This window comes from Halichoeres trimaculatus, unplaced genomic scaffold, assembly GCF_033239565.1.
Source record: "Halichoeres trimaculatus isolate MK-OKI-2021-1 unplaced genomic scaffold, fHalTri1.1 fHalTri1_scaffold_2, whole genome shotgun sequence".
In the NCBI taxonomy this organism is placed as follows: Eukaryota; Metazoa; Chordata; class Actinopteri; order Labriformes; family Labridae; genus Halichoeres; species Halichoeres trimaculatus.
In genome coordinates, this window is record NW_027437180.1 from 23774992 (window position 1) to 23799790 (window position 24799).

Genomic DNA, 24799 nt, shown 5'->3' on the forward strand with positions numbered 1-24799 from the left:
CAGAGCTATGGACTAAGTGTTTGAGACCCACCCCTCAACATGCCATATACGTATTGCAACATTAAGGAAATTTTTAAAGTTGGAAGCTTCCATGGCAATTTTCGGAAATGAATGGGAATTAACGTGAATTTTCAGGGAGCTTTTGGGTATTTTTTATTAACTGCATTTGCCTGGTCATATACATGTGTAAATATTTAACACTTTGGTTTGTTTTATGCAGACATGCATGCAAACATAACTAATGCAACATTTTTAAAAGGCATTATGAATGAGTTTTCAAGGAACTTTAAGGAATTTTCTGGATTTTTCCACACCTATGCAACCCTAAACTCAATTTATTTGAAGACTGTGCTGAGAAAGGGATGTCAATCTAAATTTAGAAAACAGAGACAACTGATGCAAAGTGTCTCTGTGTGTGAAGAGGCTTTTGTCTACCCTGGTGGGGTTTTATCTTACATAAACAATCACTCACCATACATTGTACCTTTTATTCAACAAATTTCAATTTTGAAATAAACAGAAGAAAAGTTATAAAGTCAAACAAATTAAAGTGGTCTAAGAACAAACGGCAGTCATCAGGGAGCTTTTTGAGATACATACTGCTCATGATTGTCATTTGAGTGTTGCTGCTACATTCTCTCAAGGAAATAAGGAAGTTTAAATATTGCAAAAATGCCCTTTACACCAGAGCACCTTTCATTACTTGTGCATCCCTCTTTGTAAGTTTTTTTTGTCACTATAGTCCTCTATAATTTTTCTCTACATGATGAAACTATTACTGTCAGGCTAGACCAGCCTGGCACAATGACTCATCAGGTACATAGTGATAAACAAACACAGACCTACTGAGATGTTTTCACCAATATGAGACATGTTGTGAAGATGTGTTAATACAGCTACAACAGACAAGGTGGGAATCCTCTCTGCAGTTGTGACGCCTGCTGCTACAGTTGTGAACAGCTGACCTCAACAAGTGTCTTTGTCCCTGTGCAGCAGCCCGCAGTTTTCCCCTCTTCTGCTTTGTCTGGGAATAACAACAGAGCGTCAGACAGCTGAGGTGGGTCGATGTTAATATCAGCTTTTTTCATAGAGTGGAGACATTTCTGGGTCACGGGAGGGGGGTTTTGGCGTCATTCTCATAAATGACAGAGCTTTTTCTTTTTGGGCCTTGTTGGCTCTGTCAAATATTTAGTTACACAGTGGTGTGATTAAACAGCACATTAGCCTTTTCCTAATCACACTCTCCCTTCTTGTATGTCTCAGCCCGACAACTGTGGCAAAACAAATGTAGTATCCATTGAATAAACAAATATTTTTCTTAAAGGTGGTAGGAGAAAAGGCAGGCATACACTACACAAGCAGATGGAGCACTTTGGTAGAGGAATGCTACAGAGTTTGAGTTGACATCATTTATTTGCACGCATAACCCGGCTTTTCAAGCAACTGATCCATGAATCGTCTGATTTGTCTTCCTTCATTCATCCGGAAGGGCCCAGTGAGTGAAGACTGCACGTGTCTTCTTGTGTTCCTCTGCTGTTTTTGGCTCCAGAACAATTCCCTCTGAAGAAGAGTTGTAGTATGCAGCCCTCTTGTGGTTGTCAAATGGTATTACAGCCTCCCCTGTGAGGCTAATAATCACAATTCCTGAAGCAGAACACCCCGTTTCCCACAGAACTGCTTCTGTGATTCACTCATATGAATAATGCATTAATAGGTATGAAAATCTTAATTCATTTAATGGAAACACACCTGGTGCCATTTCCACAGTTAATTGGATCCACCAAGCATGAGATTAAGCAGCACATGAGTGGCTGCAAAGTGGTTCCATTACCAACCACTGCTGCAGTTTCCACACATTAAACCTCTCAGACTGTGGAAATGTTTCCGGAAATGTTTTTTATTCTGCAGCCCTGTTGAGAAAGTGTGGTTCCTTCCCAGGGATGGGTCCGAGCAATGGTCTAATTTAGGATAAAAATAAGTACAGAAGAAGAGAAGAAATAAACAAATAGAGCTCGGAAATAATTGTTCCGGAGCAGAGGAATGTTATCTGCTCCGTGTTTCTTTGAGAAGTAGAGCAGCATGACAACACGAGTTGTGGGAAAGCATTTCAAGAATTCTTGGACATATAGCTGTTTAACTTGTTGAATAGACGCTGAAGGAATGACATTTCAGAGTAAATCAAATAGTTGTTTTGACTTGATTTGTTGTTGTTGTTAGCTTTTATAGCCCGAAACCACAACAATAGTTATCTCATTAGTGATTATGGGGTAATGTTTTTTTCCCCCACAACAATTTACTGTGTATCTCACAGTTGTTGATGTTTTCTTGTTACTATTCTTGTTCTAACAAGATAACGAATGTTGTTATAACAAAATACCACATAATCATGTTATAAGGCATGCAGTGTCATGCAATTTGGCGTTCCTGTAATTATGCAAATTCACACACAACTCTCAGTTGTAATGTTTTAAAGACCACCTGTGTGCAGCTGTAATGACTAAAATGAGAACTTTTACATGGTTGAAAAATTTATGTAATATAAAAATATTCCTTTTGAATATGGGTAGGCTTTTGAAGTTAGCCTCCAGTGGACACTCTAGGAAATGAAATTTGCTTCCAACTTCTGCACTCTCCTTATTTTTAAACCCCCAGGTGTTTTTGTTGGAAGTGTTTTGTCTCAACCAGAAACTTCTGGTAATCCCATTGGCTGACTGGCAGAAAGGTAGCTTGTTCTAAACAACAAAAAACAGTGGTGCCTTAAACTCCCAGATGATTTTTGCTTTTAATTGAAAACAAAAATTTGGGCGATGAGCCAGCTTTAGATACCTCAGCGATTGCCACAGAAAAGTGAACGCCACAAAGAATGCCACCACAAGTGACCCTCAATGAGGGTTGCAATTGGGCGCACTATAAATCGTTAAAGTAACATTCTGAAAGGGGGGATAAAACAGACCTCATTGGGCAGGTTTTCATTGAAAACACCTGCAGATTAGTGAGGAAAGCATGGCAAAAAGGACAAAAATCAGCAAAGATTCAGGTATTCAGTTCAGCCTTTCTGCTTCACCTTTGTCAGCATCTACAGGTCATCTCATCTCCAAGGTAAATGCTGAACATTATACTGAAAACCAGCTTATTGCAGCAGTTAGTTTTTTTAAATACTTTCATCCACATGTGCTGGGCAAATCTGCCAACACGTGCATATTTGCCAGTGTTTTCTAGACGTAAAACTCGCGACAACCGTCATTCAGCTGTGATGTTTGAGGACCAGAAACTCCATATACCAGAGTCTGCACAAAAATATGAAACAGGAGTTTTCCAAAATCTTCACTTTTGCCGGAGTCTTTAGAAAAAAATGTTTGTATTGACATGTGGTTGTGTATTTGTGTGGACAACAGGTGTGAATGTATAAAAACATGCGGTTTCCGCATACACAGCTACCCAGCTATGTGTGGACATGGCCTTGATCTCTGTGAAGACTACAGTCTGGGGCCACAGTATTCCTGCTGCTTCAGTGGTACATGGGCCAACTCTTCAAGTTATAAGTGTTTCTAGTTCTTCAGATTACCCTCGAAGTTTGATTATAGCAAGCTGCTGTTGTCCTCTCCTTTTCCACTGGTGCCTCTGCAAGCCTCCTACACCTCCGCCCAAACTATGCCTCACTGCCTCGCTCACACTCTGGATCTTAAAAGACTCTGGACTCACACCCCACCACCCCACACTGTTAAATAAAATCACTGAATCTGCTTCCTCTGCCTCTGCTCGCTTTTGCTTTTGGATCCTAGTTTTAACTACTGGTTTCAATCTGTAACAGTATTGTGTTCTAATTCAATAGTCCTTTTTGAGTAATAAATAAATAATAATAAATTTTATTTGTAAAGCACTTTCTATGACAGGAATCTCAAAGTGCTACAGATCAACAGATAAAACGATAAAATATGAGATTTAAGATGCAAAGGAGAGCCTAGAGTTAAGCGAAAGCTTTGCTAAATAGATAGGTTTTAAGGTTCCGTTTAAAAGCATCTGTAGTCTGTGGGGCCCTCGGGTGGTCAGGAAAGGCGTGCCACAGCCTCGGAGCTGCAGCCAGGAAGGTCCGATCACCCATGGTGCAGAGCTTAGTTCTGGGGACTTTGAGGATGCTTTTGTTTGTGGAAAAGAGGGAACATGAAGAGGTCTGAAGGGAGAAGAGCTCCTTGAGGTACTGGGGGGCATGACCGTGGATGCATTGATGGGTGAGGAGGGGGACCTTGTACTCAATTCTGAGTGTGACAGGGAGCCAGTGGAGGGTTTTCAGAAAAGAGGTAAACCCCATGTCTGCTGATGAGCTCATCCACAGTGAGCAGATAGAAAGTGAAGAGGGTGGGGCCCAACACAGAGCCCTGAGGGACGTCACAGGTGACATTACGGATGTGGTACCATGTTTTGCCCAGAACAACATGTCAGTTCTGTTGGTAAGATGAAAGTACATCTTTCATATAAAAACACCGCCCCAAAAAATCATTGTTTTTTTCTTAGGAGTCCTGAATGGTCTAATAGCATTTCAGTTCATTTCAATGATGAAAACAGATTTAACATGTGATTAATTTGATTTACGGGTTCTAAGTAAAGTACCCCTGGCTTGCCTGAGTTTCTAGCTTCAGATTAAAGGCTTCTTGTAAGGAAAGTGTGTCATCATCAAACAGAGGCTGGTTTCTCCCTCTTGTTTCCTCCTTTATAAGAACTCTGTTGGTCCTTCTTATGAGATTTCAAAGGAAGCTTTGTTGGATGAGTACAACTGCCTCCTTAATGTGGCAGCCTAAAAGTTCTCAGTGTTTTGTTACTTTTCATGAGCATGAATAAATAGCTCAGTAGAGCCATGAAGAGGCCTCTTTTTTTTTTTTTTTTAGATGTATCTCACTTGAAGGGGGCATGGAGGGTGTTTTCAGTGTGCACCTCAGCTTTGGCAGACTCTGCAGTCCAGAAGTACATCTGAAACCACTTCCACGCAGCCAGCCTGTCACTTTGGTGACATGATATGATTCGTTAGAGAGATGGAGCAGCTATGACTTGACAGTTGTCAGCCTGTTACAGCAGATGTGAAGTGACTCCACTGTCCTGACTGGGGGTCAAAGGTCATCCTTCACTGCAGCACCCTGGAGGAGGAACAGTCAGTTTCTGCATGGAGCTGTGACCGGGTCAGCACAGTGCACAGAGCTGAAGAGTGAGAAACACAGAGTGAGTGAAGTGCTGCATCAGGCCTGAAGCTACCAGGGTCATGTTACTTTCTCATCTTCATGTGAGACAAGCCGGCTTTATTGATACACACAGCCGCTGGGGTGGAGAAGAGGTTGGACTGAGAGGAGGACTCCAATGGGATGTGATAGAGAGTTCAACATCTTAGATTGTTCCATGTAGTCCTGATTCACATTCCTCTGATTGTTTCACAGTTGTTTCTAAATACATACATATGTATATAGATGTGAATATTGGGCATTTCACACGTTATTCTTGACAGAAAAGACAGTGAAGCAGGACACTAGGGCTGGGAGAAGGGAGTGAAGCTGCTACCGATAAAATACAACCTAGTCGGCCTGTAGCCTCTTTACATGAGGCATGCAGCAAGTTACTGGGCCAATCCAGAGCCCCGACTTGTCTGACTGCTCTACACACAATGCTGAAAAGTGTGTGTTTGCTGCAGCGTCCATTGACAATTGAGAATTTAGCCTGAAACTTTCAGATATCTGGAAAAAAAAAACTCCACAAGCATGAAAACTTATCTTTTTTTACATTTTGAAACTGGAGTTTGGGCATGAACAAAGCACTACCTATCCTAACTGAAGCTAAAACATAGAGCTCCCCCTGGTGGCTGCCTGCAGTATAGGTCACAAACCCTGCCTTAATGTTAAGATTTTTAGTTTAGTTATAAACTTTAATGAGTTATTTATCTTAAAAGAGAACCAAAAGAAGTGAGCAGATTCTGTGAGATTCTGTTCTGCTGTGGACTGTACCAAGCTGAAGCATCTTTGAGTGAGTGCAATGCATGTGTTTGTTTTTGTGAGTCTAGACACCAACCAGTCAGCAGTGTTGCAACATTGGGTGGGCTAAAAATGAGCGTGGGCGGGGGACGTGAAATGAGGCTGGTTTTGTTATTGCATGATACATTACAGCATATTCCAAATATATGTTTTCCAAGATTGGTATGCTGTGATGGTTCGCTGCTGCTGTTGTTGTTTGTTGATATTGTAAGAGTTATTTTAGGTGTGCTTTACCTAAATCATTGTGAACCCCTTCCTACTTTCTACAAAATTTTAATCGTCACTGTACGTCTAGTTTAGAAATAAGAAGACAGAAAACAGAACTATTTTTTAGGAATAATTTATTGCCAGTAGGAAAGCGTGAGCTCGTGGCAGTATTCAATAAAAACCTTAACAAGACCATAGCATTGCTCACACACACATAGACACCTGAAAAAGTCACGTGTCCATGGATAACTCTGCACTATAAATATATTGGGTCCCATTTTCTTGGTGGAAAAATAAAGAGGTTCCAAAGTCAAAATTTACAAACAAACAAATAAAAAAAACAACACAAGAATATGCAGTCGTTCATTGAAGACCCTTTTTGAAATGAGCAAGAGACGATTAACTTTACGAGTACATTGTGTGGTTTCGGAAAAGCCATGTTCTTTTCTTCTTCTTTCTTTTTTAACGTTTCTCTTTTTTGTGAATGTAAGCACAGTAAGGCTGATAATGTCACACCATTTAACTCTTTTTTTGTTGAAAATAAAAGCATAGAATATCTACAAAACCTAGTAAACTTTGAAATCAAAACTGTACATTTAAATTTACATTGAAATGAGGAGCTGTATAAAAAACTTTGCTTAGTTTTATTTAGAGAAACAAAGATATTGTCTTGAATATTCTTTTTTTTCTCTTGTTGCTTTTCCTGTTTTACACCAAAACGATGATCCTTCAGACAATTCACTTCCTGTGAATGATGACAGTTACATAAAGCGATGGCAACGCCCTCTTAAAGGGGCAGGAGTTGGACTGAGCAGACACTACGATGCTACAGAGTTTCTCCTATAGCTTCATGAGATCTTCTCAGCCGATTGGCCTTTGAAACCAGTCTCAACAACCCCTGCGAATGAATCAGTTCACTGTGCGTGTGTGTGTGTGTGTGTGTGTGTGTGTGTGTGTGTGTGTGTGTGTGTGTGTGTGTGTGTGTGTGTGTGTGTGTGTGTGTGTGCATGTGCGTGCGTGTGTCTATGTGTGTTTGTTGTGTGCACATATAGTATGTGTACAGCGGGGGGAAACATAAGGTGTAGCTGTGGGTTCAGGCACTTTGTTTGGATCCAGTGTCAGACTTCAGTGTGCTGTTGGGAGTCCAGCCCCGGGATGACCAGCCGCTCAAAGTGGCCCTCGTCGCCGCTCTCGTAGTCGCTTATCATCACCTCAGACTCCTCGCAGCACGCTGACATGTCTGAGCAGGAGGCTGTGGACGTGTACAGAGACATGGACATGTTGTCCAGAGCTGACGAGTCAAAGTCCCGACTACAACCCAGTGGGTAGCCTCCTCTGTAGCCGCTGGTGCCCATGGTGGAAGCTGGGGTGGTGGTGTTTGAGGTGGAGGTGGCACCCTGGCCCTCGTTATCACCAGAGTCGCTGGCGTAGGAGTGCTGCGGCAGGTACTGGTTAAGGCTGTAGAGCTGGGGCAGAGCTGGCCGCTGGCGAACCCCAGGTGAGCCTCCTGGACTGCCTGCAGGTGGGTCCAGATCTCTGCCCAGAGGCCTCAGTGTGTCGCAGCGGTCGGCATACTCAGGCAGAGGAGGCGGTGGGAGGTCGTCATTTGCAGGGAAATCTTCTGGCGGTGGAGGGAAGTCACTTTCAATGTCGAAGCCGCCGGGGTAGTAGTCGGTATCAATGGCGTTCGGGTCGCTGTACAGAGGGGCGGGCGACTCCACAACCTCATACTGAGGGAACTCCTGGATTCCAGGAAGTTGAACACTTGGCATCCAATCAGATGTGTCCCAGTGATATCCTGCAAGCATAAACACAGCCATGAATGTTTGGCATCAAAGCTCAACTGCAGCACTAAGTGTGATATGTGTTAATATAAAAACCCACACCATGCAACAACAGAACAGTCAGTCACAAGAAACACAACGGGTTGTTCATTAATAAAGACTTCACAACACTTTGTGAGAGCAGCACACTGCAGACACACTGACAGACTGTCCAACACAGATTTTATCTGTCTAACATTTGTTATCTCTTGTTTTATGCAGAAAAAAAAACATAGCTGGGTATATTAAAGAAAAATGTAGTTTTTACTCGCTGCAATATGTTGAGATGTTTGGACAACACCATCATTAAAAATCTTTTAAAAGAATTAATTCAATCAAACAGACTTCAGGCCTATGCATTTTTGTTGGAAATAACCTGATTTGCTTTTTGGTCTGAAGGTTTTTCATGAATCAACTACAGTAAGGAAAGAATGTGTAGTAATAAAGTCATCTACAGGTTTGTATCTCTCTACGGCTCCTCATAGACTCACTAGATTCAATCAGCAACATCCACAAGGCCAATCAGATGTAGAGAATTTAATTTGAATCTTTTTAGTTACCAGCACATCCTATCACTAAAGACTGAGACCATTTAACAATAGAGATGTTTTTTTCCACCACTTCAAAAATGAAATAAAAATTCTTTATCATCCTCTATGGTTCAAATAAAGACAAGAAAAGTAAAAATACACAAATTGAGATTTTCATTATTTTAGTTAAATTTCCTGTTAGTTTCTCTGCAAAGCCTTTGACCAAATGATGATCAGGTTAACATTATTCTTCTTAAGTTTAATCAAAACCATGCATGCGAATGTTTTTTTCTCTATATACGTTAACAAAGACACAGAAACCTAACCCTTGTCAACAGCAACATCCTCACAGAAGGTGTTTCATCCTCTGTTCCTATGGAGCTCTACGTGTTAGTGCTTAAAAGTTAGATGGAGAATCAGCAGAGAACAACAGGCAAACAAAGATGTAAAAGTCACCTCTTGGGTTCTTGAGATCATGAGCCAAAAAAGACTCTTTATAGGAGCCGAGAAGGACAAGAGAAAGAGAGAAAGAAGAGGTCACATTAAAACCTGAGAGGAGAGAGAGCAATTGGCTGAGATGAAATGAGACAATGAAACACTCAAAGAGGAAATAAATAAAGAGGATGAGAGATTCGGTAATGACTACACGTCTGCCATTTTCTTAAACAGCCTGCTGGAGGTGTGTAATCAAAAGCCGGCAAAGATCGATACTAGAGTGTGCTTAATGCCTGTTTAATGTTTGTTTTTTATATCTTTTAGAAGTTTTATAATCAGAGGCAGACGTCGAGGCTTTATCGGTGTAAGAGAATGGCAGCTCTACATCTGGACACCAAGGACACAACTAGTAGCAGATGGAGGCAATAAAAGAGTACCTTCTCCTTCCACCAAGTCAATTGAGTGGTTGACAAGGTGGATGACTGTCACTATGGAGGCTTGTGAGAGGGGGAAGGGGGAGTGGGTGGAAGAGATCCAGCATTAGTTTAAATGCTTCCAGAACTTGAGAATAATAAAACGAAAAAAAGAAGAAAAAAATACATGGAGTGCATGGTGGTGGGAGTGATGCCAACAAACACCACACATCCCTCAAACGTCGCTCTTCATGTTGCTGCACATGTTTCATTTTGAGTGGGAGGGAGTCATGGTTTGGGCACAAGACGGCATGGAAGGAGACAAAGTGGAGGGGGAGGGGGTCTGTATTTTGTTTGCGCAAGATAACACACAATAACAACACACTGAGAGGCTATGGGGTGCCATTGACAGTACAGATGGAAGAATCAGTGAAATTCCTCAGGATTTAAAACACATTTCCAGCTCAAATACAGAGAAAATCCCCTGTGTGCTTGAAAACAATTGGAAGAAAATGGAAAAACGTACTTTGGTAATATTCAATTTCTCATTCAAATTCATTTTAGAGTTAAGAAATGAAGGTTTGATGACTTATGAGAAGCACAATCCCCACATGAGACCCTTATAAAGTCATTTGGGAAATAAGTATGATATGAAAATGAATGAAATGGAGAACGTAGGGGCTAATGTATTCATGAAAAGTTTATACCCTTGTGGTTTGATCCGTGATGTTTGCTTTACACATCCTTTCTTAGCTATGTTTTCAAAAAATAAACAAAAAGAGACAGAAAAGCAAGACGTGAAGGCATACATGTAAATTTAAAAAAACAACAACTAACAAACATAAAACCCTTTAAAGTGAATGACTTGGAAGTGATTTTCCAAACTGCTTTCTGAGTAAGTCATCAAACTTCTGAGCAAATTCAGCATGGACATGTATTAAAAAAACAAAAAACAAACAGCAGTTTTAATCCAGGAGAATTTCACGGCACAAGATGCTGTGCTTGCTTCCGTCTGTACTGGAGGTGATTGAGGACTTACAGGCCGGACCCCTATTTAAAACCTTGTTCTGGATCTGTGGACTGATTTGATCCATATGGGAGCTGAAGCCCCGCAGCAAAAAGAAAGAGAAAAGAACAAGTGACCCCAGAGACACCATTCTGAAGGGCCATCCACTCTGAGCATGCAGAGAAACAGTGTTAGCATGAAAATCAACAAGTATTAAATGACCGCCACCAAACTCTGCTGCTCTGACAGAGCAAAGATCAACAACTCTTTAAAACTGCAATATTCAAAATCTGTTTCATGCATTAGCGTTTTTCTTTGTTGTCCCTAGACTGTGTCAATCTCAATTTGAACATGCTGAGTGTTAGCATACCATTATCATCGCAGGACTCTGACTGGAAGGAGCTGAGTGAGTGGACCTCAGACATGCTGCCCCGGGTGTTGTAAGGGTGACACGCACTGTCCTCCACTGGCTTCTTGGTCAGGCATGAGTCTAAATCCACCACTTTAGCTGAGAAAAAGGGAACAGATTGATTTCAGTGTAAGCCACTGTGTATGACTGAGAAACAAAAAAGAGTCTCCTACTCATGTTATTTATTGCAACTAGTCACTTTTACAAATAGATATCTGTTTTTTCCAACTGGTTTTTGCATTAATAAGGGCCTGTGTCCACTAAATGCATTTTCTTGCACTGGCAGCAACCAGCAACCTTGATTTCTGAAGGTTTTACATTGGTGCATGCTTTTGATAGGTTAAAACTGTTGTCCACTAATACCAAAATGAACATAATATAAAACCAATTTTTTTAACACGGAAACTGAGCTTCACTGTTATGCGTGCTATTCATTTTGAAATGAACTTGTTAAAAAAGAAAAAAACTAAACTAAATCAAACTCATGCTAAAGGTGTCATTGAAAAAAGACTTTACTGAAATGATAAGATGTTTATGTTTCCACCAAAAGGAATTTATATTTATTTTGCTTTGAAATGCAATTGTGTATTTAACAGCAAATACACATGGAGCTCAAACCGTCAAATGATTAGATTTACTCAAATGGAAGAGCATTAATTAAACATCGTGTTTTCACTGTGATGAGTCGCAAATTACTGCTTTTCAAGGACACTTCCAAGAAAATAACTATCAAATTAACAGCCATAAAATGCTGCAACCAAAAATCTAATTAAATATCATTTCAAAAGGATTAAACAAAAAAATGATGGTAGTTTGAGACCAAAATTAATAAACAAATATAAAAAAATGCCTTTCTTGATATTATTACTTTGAACGTGAGCTTTCAAAATGAGGAAATGTGCTATCAACAGTGCTGAGTGCAATAAAGGCAATTTCATTTCTAATGTGAAACTCAGTGCAGTTTCTTCCTAGTCACTAGCTGTGAAGTTGCTACATGTATCACTTACTGTCGTAATCATAATCCCAGTTCGGCTTCTGGATGGAGTCACTGTCCGACACTGAGTTAGAGGGTGGGGGAGGGGGGAGGTTGGGTGCTACACTGCACACAGCTACAGTCTTCCTGTGTCCATGCATGGAGTCTGGGTTAAAGGTGCTGAACTCTGGATGCTCTGGAATAGCTGATCCCTCAAATGAGTTCCTGTCCAGGTTGTTCCTCGAATCGCTAGGAATGCTGGGAGTGTAAGAGATAGGCCGGACAGGGACCTGAGGCGGGATGTCTGAGTAGATGTTCTTGTTGAGCTTGGCATCATAGAACGGCCTCTGCAAGAAAGAGTGAGGCACATTCGAACTCCCGCCATGTTTGTCGTCGTTCTTCGACTTGCTGCGACACGCCCTTTTGCGAATGATGATGAAGAGGAGGACCAGGATGAAAATGCTGGACACAAAGACCACAATGCCAATCACCTCCTCCAGGCCAATGTTCCAGGAGGTGGAGACAAACTCGTTGCGAACCTCAGCACGCAGCTCACACATCTGCCCGCTAAAGCCCAGTGAGCAGTTACACCTGAAGGAGCCATATGTGTTCTGACACTGTCCTCCGTTTGAGCAGGGGTTCTTCATGCATTCATCCACATCACTCAGACACCTGGGCAGCACACAGGAAGCAAGTGAGAAGTGTGTTTGAGGCTGAAAAGCTTGAGCAAGAGTTTAGTTCTCTCTTACTGGAGAAATGACAGAACTAAACTTTGGTTCATAAATATCAACTCAATATTTACAGACCTGTCTCCCTGGAATCCCGCCTCACACTCACACACAGGACCATCCAGACTGTCGATACACTTTCCACTGTTTTTACAGGGGTTGTCTCTGCAGTATGGTCCTAACTGGCACCTGAATTCAGATTAAGTTTAGTTTAACAACCACAAACATGTATCAAAGTTGTTTTTCTGAAACATTCATCTGAGAAATACGGATAATTTAAAAAGGTAGTTTACAAATTCACTGAGGAAAACGCAGGCACAGGTCAGACTAAGAAATTCAGACTGTGTCAGTATTTAGAGACGTGGACTCAAAGTTGCACTACCTTTGTCCTGAGTACTGCCCTCTGCACTGGCAGTAAAAGTCGCCTGCACGAGGAACACAGGTGCCCCCGTACAGGCAGGGGTTGGAGGCACAAGGGCTGATCCCGATCTCACAGTGGGTGCCCATAAAAGAGGCAAGACACTTGCAGAAGTAGCCTGTAAAGGAAGGACAAAAACTGCTGAGTAAATACAGACAATGACACTGCGTCACTGTTTCAGACAGCTACGAACAGTGAAAGTTCATAGGGGAAATTTTTTGACCTGTAACTTCAACGGCCAACTTTTATATTCTGTATTATTACAATCAATACCAGTAGTACAATGAGATCTACAGATATATGAACCAAACTGCACTGTCTTTTTTCTAGTTGAACTGATGTTACTCAAAACGTCCTGCAGTTGTTTTAAAAAGAAAGCCCTCTGGGGACAGTCAGGGATTATGCACTTTAAACTGCTGGCTGCTTTTTAATTTGAAACAGATGCAGAAGTGTTGAGTGTGCACGCCTCACAATCAGCACAAACTGCAAATAAATACAGCACGGGAACAGGGTGAGTTTTAAGTAGCAGGTGCTACACCTGCAATTATCAGTAGCTATGTCTGAAGTTTGAGCTAAATCAGGAATGTATAATTAGTAAAAAACTTGGAACACATTTAAACAACCTCAGCTTCATAAATATGGAGTTACTAAAGAAGACGAAAAAACGTTAAACTTCACTTCTCTCTTTCTTCAGGAAAAATCTTTAAGAGCAATGACCTGATCAGAACATAAAGTACCTCCATTAGGCAGTGAGGTGCAGCTCCCTCCGTTGGTGCATGGATTGCTGGAACAGCTCTCAGCGTGTTCAAGCGCACATCCTGGAGCAACGTCCACAATGTCCTCCAGCATGGCGTACGCCCGCTGAGCTTTGGTGTTGAGAGGCAGCTCTTGGCCGTTCAAGATGATGGCCTCCATGCAGCCACGCAGCCCATTAGTGACAGGCAGGCTGCGTCCATGACGAGCAGGGGCGTGCTGCCGTACGTGGCCGCCAAAGTAAATACTGTTGTCAAGGTTGAGGGTTCTCAGGGTGCCTGGCGCTGTGCCGGAGGCAGCGTGTACCCGGTCTAGTACCAGCTTAGCGTAGTTACCGTCCACCTCCAGAGAGACCGTGTGCCACTCGCCGTCGTTAACTTGAGCACTGTGGACTGATACCAAGCCGGGGCCGCTGCCACAGTCGAACTTGTACTGCAGGCGTCCGTTCACAATCTGAACCATGGAGAGAAAGAACATAATAGAGAGTCAACAATCATCAGAGATTAAAATAGATTTTCTTCTCATCACTTTGGCTCTTTTGTTTTCCTCTTTCATCATGAGTCTAATAGAATAAAACTCAGGAAGCAAGTCTTAATCAAATCAATGTGTGACACTGTGATAAATCACTCCTTATCAGAAAAAGCTGTGTGCATCACTTTATCCGCATGCCAAAAGATAATCACGTCTTAATAGAGAGCAAACACACTTCCTGACAAAATCGCTGAATGAATGCTCAGCGCTAGAACCGGAAAACTTCTGTTCATGCCTTGCAACAGTTTGCAGATATTAAAAGCCACACATGGCAGCGTGAAAAACAATAACCGCCTCGCAGCCAGACAGGTTTTACTCAGCAGACTGCTACAGCAGACAGGCTGGAGAAGGAATGTGTGGAAAAGTGCTCCCTGTTTTCCTCCCAGCACCAAAATAGCTCTCGTGTGCAAGTTCTTTCAACCCACCACCACATTCCCAGAGTCCTTCATGTGAAAGGGTTTTTTTAAATGGCTTTTTGAACCCTCCAGCATAGTAAGTTGGCACAGTCCCATGGGAGGAAGGGGGGTCAGTTATGAGTTTATTAAGACTGCCTGATAGCAATATGCAGGGTTGTAATGCAGAAGCACAGTGAGTCTAGACTTAATTATGATAAGCAAGGTATGCATTTCAATTTTAAAGCAGCTGAAAAGACAAATATAGTGTATAGCTGAGTAACAAGGCTGGATAAATGTGCTGAAGCACACACAAACATACACTCACCTCAAGGATGCTGTAGTCTGTTCCCTTGGCATACATGACAGTAGCATGGCTGGAGAAGGTCCTGAGTCTCAAAGAAAGCTTCATCAACTCCTTGTTCTCGTTCTCCATCAGGTGGTATTTCACATAGCCACTGCCACTGAATGTCAGTGATTGTCCATCTGAAATATAACGACAGACTCGGAATAAGAAAGATGGGAAAACAATGTGAGTTTGGAGGATGGATGTGTGGGAGCACATCTAAAAAAGTGAGTGATCTTACCAGAACATTTTCCTTTTTTGCTCTCTGGACACACACAACTGTACACAGGATCTTTGGGATCTGGCACACACTCCATACCCTCAGGGCAGGGGCTGCTCTCACACAGGTTGTTCAACACAGGACATCTGCCACCTAAACACACACACACATACACACACTACTACTCAGTATTTCTATTGGACAACAGATTTGAAAAACGTGTAAAAAATGTGGTATTTCTACCTTCACACTGACAGGTGGCCGTCCTCAGGTGTCGAGGTGTAACGAAGCTGAGGCGAGCCGTGCTGTGAGTGGACATGGCTGTCTTGTCCAGGGTGATGACCTCATCACAAAAACGTAGCGGGCAGTCCAGACCTGCGCACAGCTTCTGAACGACACGCACAATCCGCACCCCTGTCATCTCCTCGATCACAGCAGCAGAGGAGTTTAACTTACGGAAGACGACCTAAAAAAAAAACAGTAACATAGTTGTTTTAAAGAAGTCGACTAAGTTTTATTTTAGTATGATAAAACAATCTGCCCAATCTATCATTGTTAACACATTGCAGGACATAAGGATCTAAAATCTGTGGATTCATCAACATTGACGGGTAATCACTTATTCATTTACAGAAAATAAATGAGAATTCACAATTTCATTATCGTTCTTTTTACCTCCTGGGACTGGTACGGGCTGCCTGATCTCTCCAGCGTGAGCAGCACATCCAGATCTCCGTGCTCTGAAGGCTGCAGACTCACTAACTGAACCTCACTCCTCCTGACCCCAGCAATGTTTCTCAATGCTCGCTGGAAGTTGCGCCAGTAGTCCCCGATAAACTCTTCAGGGGCGATGTTTGCAAAGCGCACTGCGATGGAGTTATCCAAGGCCTGCGGAGTGGCCTGTTTCACATGCACGGTGACGTCAGCAGCTGTGGTGAAGCGTTTGTCGGTCACGGTCACATTGAGTGGGTAGTGTCCCACGTCGAGTGGACGCAGGGCGATGACTTTACCGTCAGAGGAGGAGACTGAAAACAAGGCGCCACTTTCATCAGAAGATTGGGAAGAGGGAGCAAGGCTGTAGGTGAGGGTGTCGTAAATGTCCTGGTCAGTGGCGTGGATCTTGCCCAGAACACCCCCTGGGTATTCATCCCCAGCTGTGGTGATGAAGATGTCCAGAGGAAGAATGGCAGGAGGGTAGACGCTCTCCTCGATGATGCGAACGCTGATGAAAGCTGTGGAGAAGAGCTGAGGTTTGCCACTGTCTGAAACCTAAACATGAAAAAGAAAAAAAGAGATGCAGTATGAGAAAGAGATCTGTGTGCTAATCTGCAAGCCTTGCTTTCCCAGTAGAGGGCAATCAAGCTCTTTCCATGGTGAGCCCACAGCAACCACATCCTGTAGGTGTACTGGATGTTAAAACAAAGTAAACATGGACAAATCTTACATTTTAACACTCACACTCACTCACTCATGGATGGTCATCAGCTCAGCAAGTAAAAAATAACTGTGACTCAAATCTGAGTGCACATCTTGTGTGTAAAGACATCACACTTACATTTTATATCCCATCTGCCCACTTGATTTTTTTCCCTCTGTTCTCTGGTGACACATCACACAGCAACACACGTGATTACGCCAACTCAAAGCAAACCTCTTTGATTTATAATTCTCCCATGAACTGCATTCTGATGCTGCAGCTCTATTTTACGCCTGCTTCAATTTAGTGTCTCACCTGGAGTTTTGAACAAGGTGAAAGTCCTACTTGGAATACATTTTAAAAAGTGGAGGGATGAACATTTACTAGCTGGGCGAGAAAAGCAATGAGAGAGCGTGACAAGGAAAAGGTAGAGGGAGGGAAAAGAGGGAAGACAAATAGATCGGGTTTCTGTGGCTTGACGGTGAAATCAATACAACCTCTCAACTCTGCTTTCTCTTCGGTGCAGTGACTCACCTGTGCTTGAAGTAAGTAGTGTTCTTTACTTTTCCTATTCAGCACCCCCGCGGCCACTAGAGCTCCCTGCTGATTGATGTGGAAAGCATCGCCCTCGTTCCCATCCACGATGGCGAAGGTGAAAGGTGGGCCGTTGTGGGAAGCGTCCCGATCGGTCACGGTGAGCTGGAGAACACTTGTGCCTTTTGGTCGATTCTCCTGCGGGATACAAGAAGGGGCATGTTGAGTTTTATGAAATTTGACAGCATGCTCCATAGAAAATAGAACGACAACACTAATTCGGAATAAATTTAACTTAATCCTCATCCTACAACCACAACATTCAATTAAAGAAAATTTCAATGTCATTAAGTTGTTTAGCAGATATTTGGGCCACTAAGAGGATTCACCAACAAATCAAGAAGAAAACATTAACATTTTGAACCCTAAGGTTTAAACACATCTTTGTTTGGGGACACCAAAAGTGTTCAGTATTTCTTTTTTTTTGCTCCCAAGAGATGCATGTTATCTTGTGAAAAATGATGTAATCTAACACCCCAATTTTGCAATCTATTTTGTTAAGATTGTACACATCTGAGTGCTTCTCCAAAGTTGAAAAAAAATGTAACAACAAGCAACAATAAGCTGAGAAAAAATAGTGTTTCTTTGTTCTGCATCCTATAACACCTCTCACATCAGCTATATCTTATGCACTTCATGAAACAGAAATGTTAAGACTTAATCATCCTCTGTTCAACTTTTTGTTAGGTGTCCTTGTCCAGCTGCTGGTCCTCGATGTGGCTTTCCTTCTGATGAATTCAAATCAAAGCAGCACGTCAGTCTGACAGTGAAAGCTTTGTGTTTGGCGTCCCTGAAACAGCTTCAGATCTGTCTTTTCTGTTGACTCTTCAGGTCCTGACCGAAAACTCACTTTAATTATCTTGCACTGACAAAGACCTCTTGATATTCTTGGTGCTGTGTACAATTTGTGTTCTCCTCTTGTTCAGCTTTAGTGTGATTCTGTGCTTCACTTTGATCACAGCTCCACAGTCAGTAAAATAAAGCCAGTCAGGATTTCTACAAAGTCAAAACACTGTTTCATCCTGATGCGCCGTCTGAAATGTGTACCATGCCTCCTCGTGATTTCTAGTAAATTGCTTTTTTGCTTTTCTAAACAGAAAGGAAAATTAGAAATGAATCATTTGCACTCCTCTCTTTGGAATCTGTGGTTTTGTTTTCTTGACTTCTTTTGATCTACTAAACAGGGATACCGGTGTGTCTTCTTTAATTTTTCTTTTTCTTTCACATTTCCCATCAGTCAGTGGCTCTGCACCTTCCTCATTCCCACTGTTTTATCCCTTTTATCCCTAATCTGCATTCTGATACTTAAGATGCAGCCTCTGTCTTCTCATTTCCTCACCTCCCCCTTCTTCCTCTTTTGTCCTTACCTCTGTTCTTCCTTCTCCTGGCTTCTTGACATTCTGGTCGCACACAAGTCTTCCATTATTTCTCCCTGTTAATCCTTCTCTCTGTGTCCACTGCAATCCCCCTGTACCTCTGTCTCTTTCTCCCCTTCCATCTACCTTATCCCCTTCCTCTCCACCTCCAATCAGCCATTCACACTGACCCCATTTTCTCACTCTCTCACCTGAATGATGAGGCTGTAGTTAGCCTGGGAAAAAAGTGGCGGGTTGTCATTGACGTCTGAGATGTCGATGTTGATCTTGGTGCTGCTGGAAAGCGAGGGCACCCCATTGTCTGCGGCGACCACCATCAGTGTGTACCCTGAAGTCTGTGACGCAGAGGGAGAGAATTACCATACAGGCAAAGCTGCTTTCATAAGCAATAAAGCAAGCGAGATCAGTAAACAAGCTGCCCTATTAGGCCTGACATGACTCTGATTGGATTCTGCATAGAGTGCAATTACTTCCTCAGTGGTTTAAATTCTCTGTGTACAGTCAGCGTTGTATCGGCTGTTTCTCTTACTCTCTCTCTGTCCAGCTGGCGAGCAACTTTAAGCTCTCCTCTGGCTTGATCGATGGTAAATGGGCTGCCCTGGTTGCCATCCACGATGGAGTACCGCACGTGATTGTATGAGGGACCGTCTAAATCCTCAGCCATCACCTGTGAATCAATCACACAATCAAAACAGGCCATCATCAATCAAAGCAAGGCTGAAACCAAGTGTGACAGAAAGTGGATCAGCAACTGGTCTGATGAGCAATTGACCACATCTTCATTTTTGTGGACCACATTTATTTTTCAATCAATCAGTCTCAAGTTTTAAGACTTTTTCTTTTGAACAAGATGTCATAGAATATCTCTCTTGATTAGCACACCTCTTGTGTTTATATATGAAGTCAACACAAAAGTTCCACTTGAGGCTAAATCTAAAAACTAAAGTAGTCCCATTAATAGTTGTTTGCTAATTCCTACTTTTCCAGAAAATTAAAGATGTTTACAAAACATTTTTAGTCTGAGTAGCTCATATTTCAATTTGTTAAAAAAAAGCACCTATAGATTTTAAGACTGAGAATTATGCCTAGATTTTCATTACAAGAGAATATAAGTGTTAGCCTTGTGTTAGGCTTAAGGCCTGCCTCTTTGTCTGCTTCTATGTCGACTGAAAGTTAGATCGAATCAGCATTTCCATTGTGGCAACTGCCTCTGATTGGCCCCAAAACCTCTCTTTAGAAATCAAAGGGTGACGTCAGTTTAACTAATCACAAACACACACACACACACACACACACACACACACACACACACACACACACACACACACACACACACACACACACACACTCACACACACACACACACACACACACACACACACACATACACACACACACACACACACACATATACACACACACACACACACACACACACACACACACACACACACACACACACACACACACACACACACACACACACACACACACACACAGGGTCCTAAAACCCACCAACCATCACATTCTGAAAATGATCCTTGGGGAAATCATGGGAGAAGATTTACAAGCACAAGACAATGACAGGTATTACGATCAAGTTTCCTGATACATATTTCTTATTCAGGTACATTAGACACAGATTAACAGTATTTTGAGAGGAAGGGAGTGAAAGGGGTATACAGAAATAGTTAAGTGTGCAAATTTGAAATGTGGAAGGTAGAGACAGCCTGATCGTGGAGGACTGCTTAATGAGTCAAACGCTTTTAAATTAAAGCTGTTTGGGCATGCGTGTCAGATAATGCACAAGAACACAGAGGCAGTGAGCATGAAGAGCACTGGTGCTAATTTAGCTGTGCCACCAGATGGTGATTTGCCACAGGTGCTGATATGTGATAGTGTAAGCAGTGAGTAATGGACAGAGGGGCGGGGGAGAGTGACTTAGGGAGGAGGGGAGGTAACTAAGGAAAGCAAAAGAGCTGCGGAATATCTTTCACTCTTCATGCACCTTTAAATTATTTTGGTTTCTTGTCTCAATATTTGCACATCAAAAAAGTATTTGTGTCTTCTTACTGTCATCACAATCTTCCCCAGCTCAGCATCCTCGCTGACGACGGCTGTGTAGACATCCTGGCTGAAAGCAGGTCTGTTGTCGTTAACGTCAGTCAGGTTGATGTTCACAGTGGCCATGTCACTGAGAGGGGGTGAGCCACCATCTGTAGCCTCGATGGTGATGTAGTATTCATGGGATACCTCATAGTCCAACGGCTCAATCACAAAGATGTCGCCTGAGAAAAAAGAGGCAAGAAAGGTAGGACTATAAATATTTGATTCAAACAAGAAGCAAAAAACTGCAACACAAATCTCATGCAGAGAGGTAACCTTGCTTCGATTTGTTTGTTTCCTCCTATCATAACCTTTGTAAATGGGTTTAAGACCTTTTATGCAAACAATTCAAGCCAGCAGAGCAGAAGTCAAATCATCATCCTTCATTTCCTCTCATTTAAAATTCAGATGATATCCTCGGCTCAGCTGCTAACTTGCTTGCAGCGAGACAACAGAGCAGCACCCTGTGTGTTTCTTTGGTGTTGTGCTGCAGTGATGCTGCAAGCTAATCACAGTTCAGCCAAAAACAGGGGGATGTTTTCAGATTTAAAGTCAAAATCTAGTAAAGGTTGAACAGAGTTTGTGGAGAGTTTTAGTGACTGAGAATCTTGGACATGTAATAAGATGATACAGTCTTTTTGTGTCTTGTCAGAAGAGTTTCTCGACATGATACAGTGATAGTGTTAGGACAGGAATGCAGACAGTGCAGTCACAACAGAAGTAAGATGGTATGTGCGATGTGTCTCTTGATGCTTAAGTCGACTTGTTGAACATTCTTGGAAGCTAAATTAAATGCATTTTGATGTCTATAGGCCAAGAAAATCAACAAAAATAAAATAATTTCCCTATAAAACAACCAAATCCAACAAGTGACAGCACAGTCAAAGCTAATCTACACTTACCTGTGCGTGGGTCAACACTGAACATGCCATGCTCATTCCCACTGATGATGCTGTAAGTGATTTCTCCACTGGCCTCTGTGTCTCGGCTGGCTGCCTGCACTCTGAGCAGCTGTTTGCCCACTGCCACATCCTCAGACACTGAAGCTGTGTATTCACGGTGCTCAAACACCGGAGGGTTGTCGTTGATGTCCAGGACAGAGATCACCACCTGGCAGAGGGAGGACAGACGTGGGGAGCCCTGGTCACTTGCACGAGCCTTCAGCTCATAAGTGGACTGCACCTCGCGGTCCAGGGGTCGCTCCAGGCTCATAACACCACTATGCTCATCAATGGAAAAAAATCCATCAGCAGTATCGACCAATGAGTAGAGGATGTCGCTGTTAACACCTGAAATGAAAGTGAAAAGTACAATCAAAACTTTTTACTTTTTTACCCTTTTAGATTGTCTGTTTGTTAATCTACTGCAAACATCTCAATAAAATGTTTTCCACTACCCTCAAAGATTGATCACCACATTAAGAGAAACGCTCTGCTAAGCACAGGGTGTGAACAAACGTATTGATTCTTCTATTGAATAATTGATTCTTGAAGGGTTAACAAACGTCACCTTCTATTCTCATCCAAAAGCATCCATCTTTCACAGAGCCCCTGATAAACAGGTGCTGTAACAGTCTAATCCCTGCCATCCCCATAACTCATGTCCTCCCACTAGCAAGACGCTCCCAGCAACGAGACAGAGACGGATCACAATAATAATCATAATGCCTTTCTGCAGGTGGCCACCATTTGGAATACGCTATTATATTCCCATTTATCAGGTAAGTGCCCCTGTCCTCTGTGGATCCTATTATCCCGCTCAACAGACTACCACGGGGAGCCCTGGTTAGATGGTTTCCCATCACTTTTATCTGATCCTCTCAGCTCTGAGACGGCTGGTTAATGGTGGTTAACTAAATCATGTTGGCCCTGGGTTGGCTTTTTAGACTCAGACATAAATGTTTATGATCGTGGAATTGTCTAAGCCCTTAGGCTGGGATCTTAAATATCAATGCAGAGCATACTCTAGGTGGAATGATTATTCACTGATGGAAAAATTATTCTAAATTTTTTTCGTACACGACGTTAATCTGAGTATGTTTGGGTTAGCTAAATTTTAAAGCAGAGGTATTATGCTTTTTATGTTTTAAACATCTAGGTGATGTGTGCAGGTTTTCAAACCGCTGCATATTCCTGTGTTGTAGAAATCCTTAGACCTGCCTGTTAACAGCTCTAAAAATAGAACGAGAGCTTCACAAAAGCTTAACGCAATTTTCACGAGACTGGCTGAAATGATGAGGTCAACACATAGAGATCTACTGGTTCATGACACCCTAGAGGGGCGGGCCTAAAACATTTAGGTTTGCCAATATCCTTGCCTCTGACAAGCCTTCAGAGGGAGGGGGGTTTGTGCAGCAGAGAGCCTTAAAGAGACAGCAGTTAAAACAGAAATTTTCACACAGAGGCTGATATAAGGGTTCTCTTAAACACTGGTGTAAGAAAAACAAGGATTCTTTGTTGCTAATCATGTTAATCATGTAAAGCTACAACAAGGCATCAGAGGGACAGTGTAAGCCTAATTAAAAAGAAAAAAAAACTACAACACACAGTTCCCCCCTCTTTAAAATATTTTTCAAGTTTTCTTTAACAACTGATGCATAAATAAAGAAGACGATTACATCAATTATTTTGGCTAATCCATCAAAATAATCTCAATTTGCAGGACTCCACTATGGTAGCTGTCACTGTGTGAATCTCCATCATGTTGCTAAAAGCAAATTTGCGAACGACAAACTGATCTCTGCAGCAACACAGACGGATTTCATTTGGAGGACAGCTGGTGCTTCAGAACATCTTTCTCCACAGTATTGGAGGCAAGATTGTCAAGAACTTGTATGAATCTGGCATGGCACCAAGGTGGAAGAAGCAGAAAATGATTAAATTCCTCCACACAGCAACCTAGTGAAAAAAATGACACCAACTGCAAGGCAGACGAGAGAGCATATAGGAAGAGACTGGCATCCAGGCCGAATGAAACGATAAAAAAAAGACACAAAAAGAAGCAGAGAAGGAATGTGTGCTCACATAACTTCAAGTTTATCAAAGATCAAGGGCACCAGTTTGGGTCTGTTTGTCTGTCTAGTCCATGACTACTCCACGCTGATAAGTGTTGCTCTTCAGAGACTAAACTGAGAAGCAGCAATGTGGGTGAGTATCAAACATCTTCAAGCCAAATGGGAAGACAGATCACACAAGCTGCGGCATTAAAATACACAGAGCCAAGATTGGCAAAAATCTACTCAAAGGAGTTTTACATGAGGCCCGTATTGTTACGGTTGGCTGAAAAAAACAGTTGGCTGAAGCCTGAGTGAACTGGGACAAAGCTACAACACTTTTTGTCTAACCTTGCTGGGACTTTCACCAAGAAAATCTAATACAATACAGACAAATTAAAGAGAACAGTCAATGTGTGTGATTCCCACACGTGTGAGGGAAATACTAATCAAATCCGCCCTCTGCTTTCTCTTGGTGCTACTCTAAATAATTATTGCCCCTGGCTAAACAGCAGGGAGCACCCACTTTTCCCCCACTCCTCCTTCAAGTCTCCCCTCCTTATCCTTGATAGTCGGGAATTGTAGCATATTTTGTGCCGTAAAGCCTGAGGGGGAAAAAATGTCTTAATACCAGCTCTTTCCTTTTACCATTTAACACTCTACTCTGAAGGGCCCAATTTGAGCTTCCCTTTCATTCTGTCAAGCTGTCAGTCCGCCCAAAACAAGAGCCTGAACACGGGGAATAGAAAAGAGGGTGTCAACTCTCACAGTGAACAGGCTAAAATGTTTCTTCAAGCCAGAATGTCCTGCTCCTATAAACTCGACGTGTAATCTGAAAAGGCAGGTCCAACAGCTTCCGGGATTAAGTCCCAAGGTGCTTAAACAGCACTGTTTAACAGCGTGGTTTAAGTTCTCTGTCTTATCCACATGTGAGCCTTTCCGTGTTTGGCAGAGGCTGCTTAAAAGATGAAGACCCCTGGGAGAAGTAATGTGGCCCTGTGGCTTTACACCAGGCAAATAGAAAATTGCAGTTAGCCCTTTGGAGAATTCAGCTTGAAGAGAGAGGAATTTCATTAGAGTGTAATGGAGCTTTTAATTTGGGAGGTTGATCATTCATGA

General features: G+C 42.3%; 1 protein-coding gene across 11 annotated transcripts in view; it reads right to left on the minus strand.

Moving 5' to 3' along the window:
- Positions 1–6335: 6335 nt before the first annotated feature.
- Positions 6336–24799, minus strand: part of fat1a (FAT atypical cadherin 1a) — a 78036-nt gene continuing 59572 nt past the window's right edge. For 3 of the 11 annotated variants that reach the window (XM_074665398.1, XM_074665400.1, XM_074665397.1), the window contains 17 exons: positions 21591–21977; positions 20656–20870; positions 19112–19249; positions 18774–18917; positions 17147–17344; positions 15871–16464; positions 15439–15661; positions 15217–15348; positions 14958–15115; positions 13691–14159; positions 12918–13071; positions 12614–12724; positions 11842–12479; positions 10796–10933; positions 9444–9503; positions 9028–9063; positions 6336–8016 (listed from right to left, as the gene is read on the minus strand). In XM_074665398.1, the coding sequence (XP_074521499.1) occupies positions 7337–8016; positions 9028–9063; positions 9444–9503; positions 10796–10933; positions 11842–12479; positions 12614–12724; positions 12918–13071; positions 13691–14159; positions 14958–15115; positions 15217–15348; positions 15439–15661; positions 15871–16464; positions 17147–17344; positions 18774–18917; positions 19112–19249; positions 20656–20870; positions 21591–21977 (4475 nt within the window). In that variant the 3' untranslated portion in view covers positions 6336–7336. The other 8 variants (XM_074665402.1, XM_074665399.1, XM_074665403.1 and 5 more) reach the window with 6 other exon arrangements.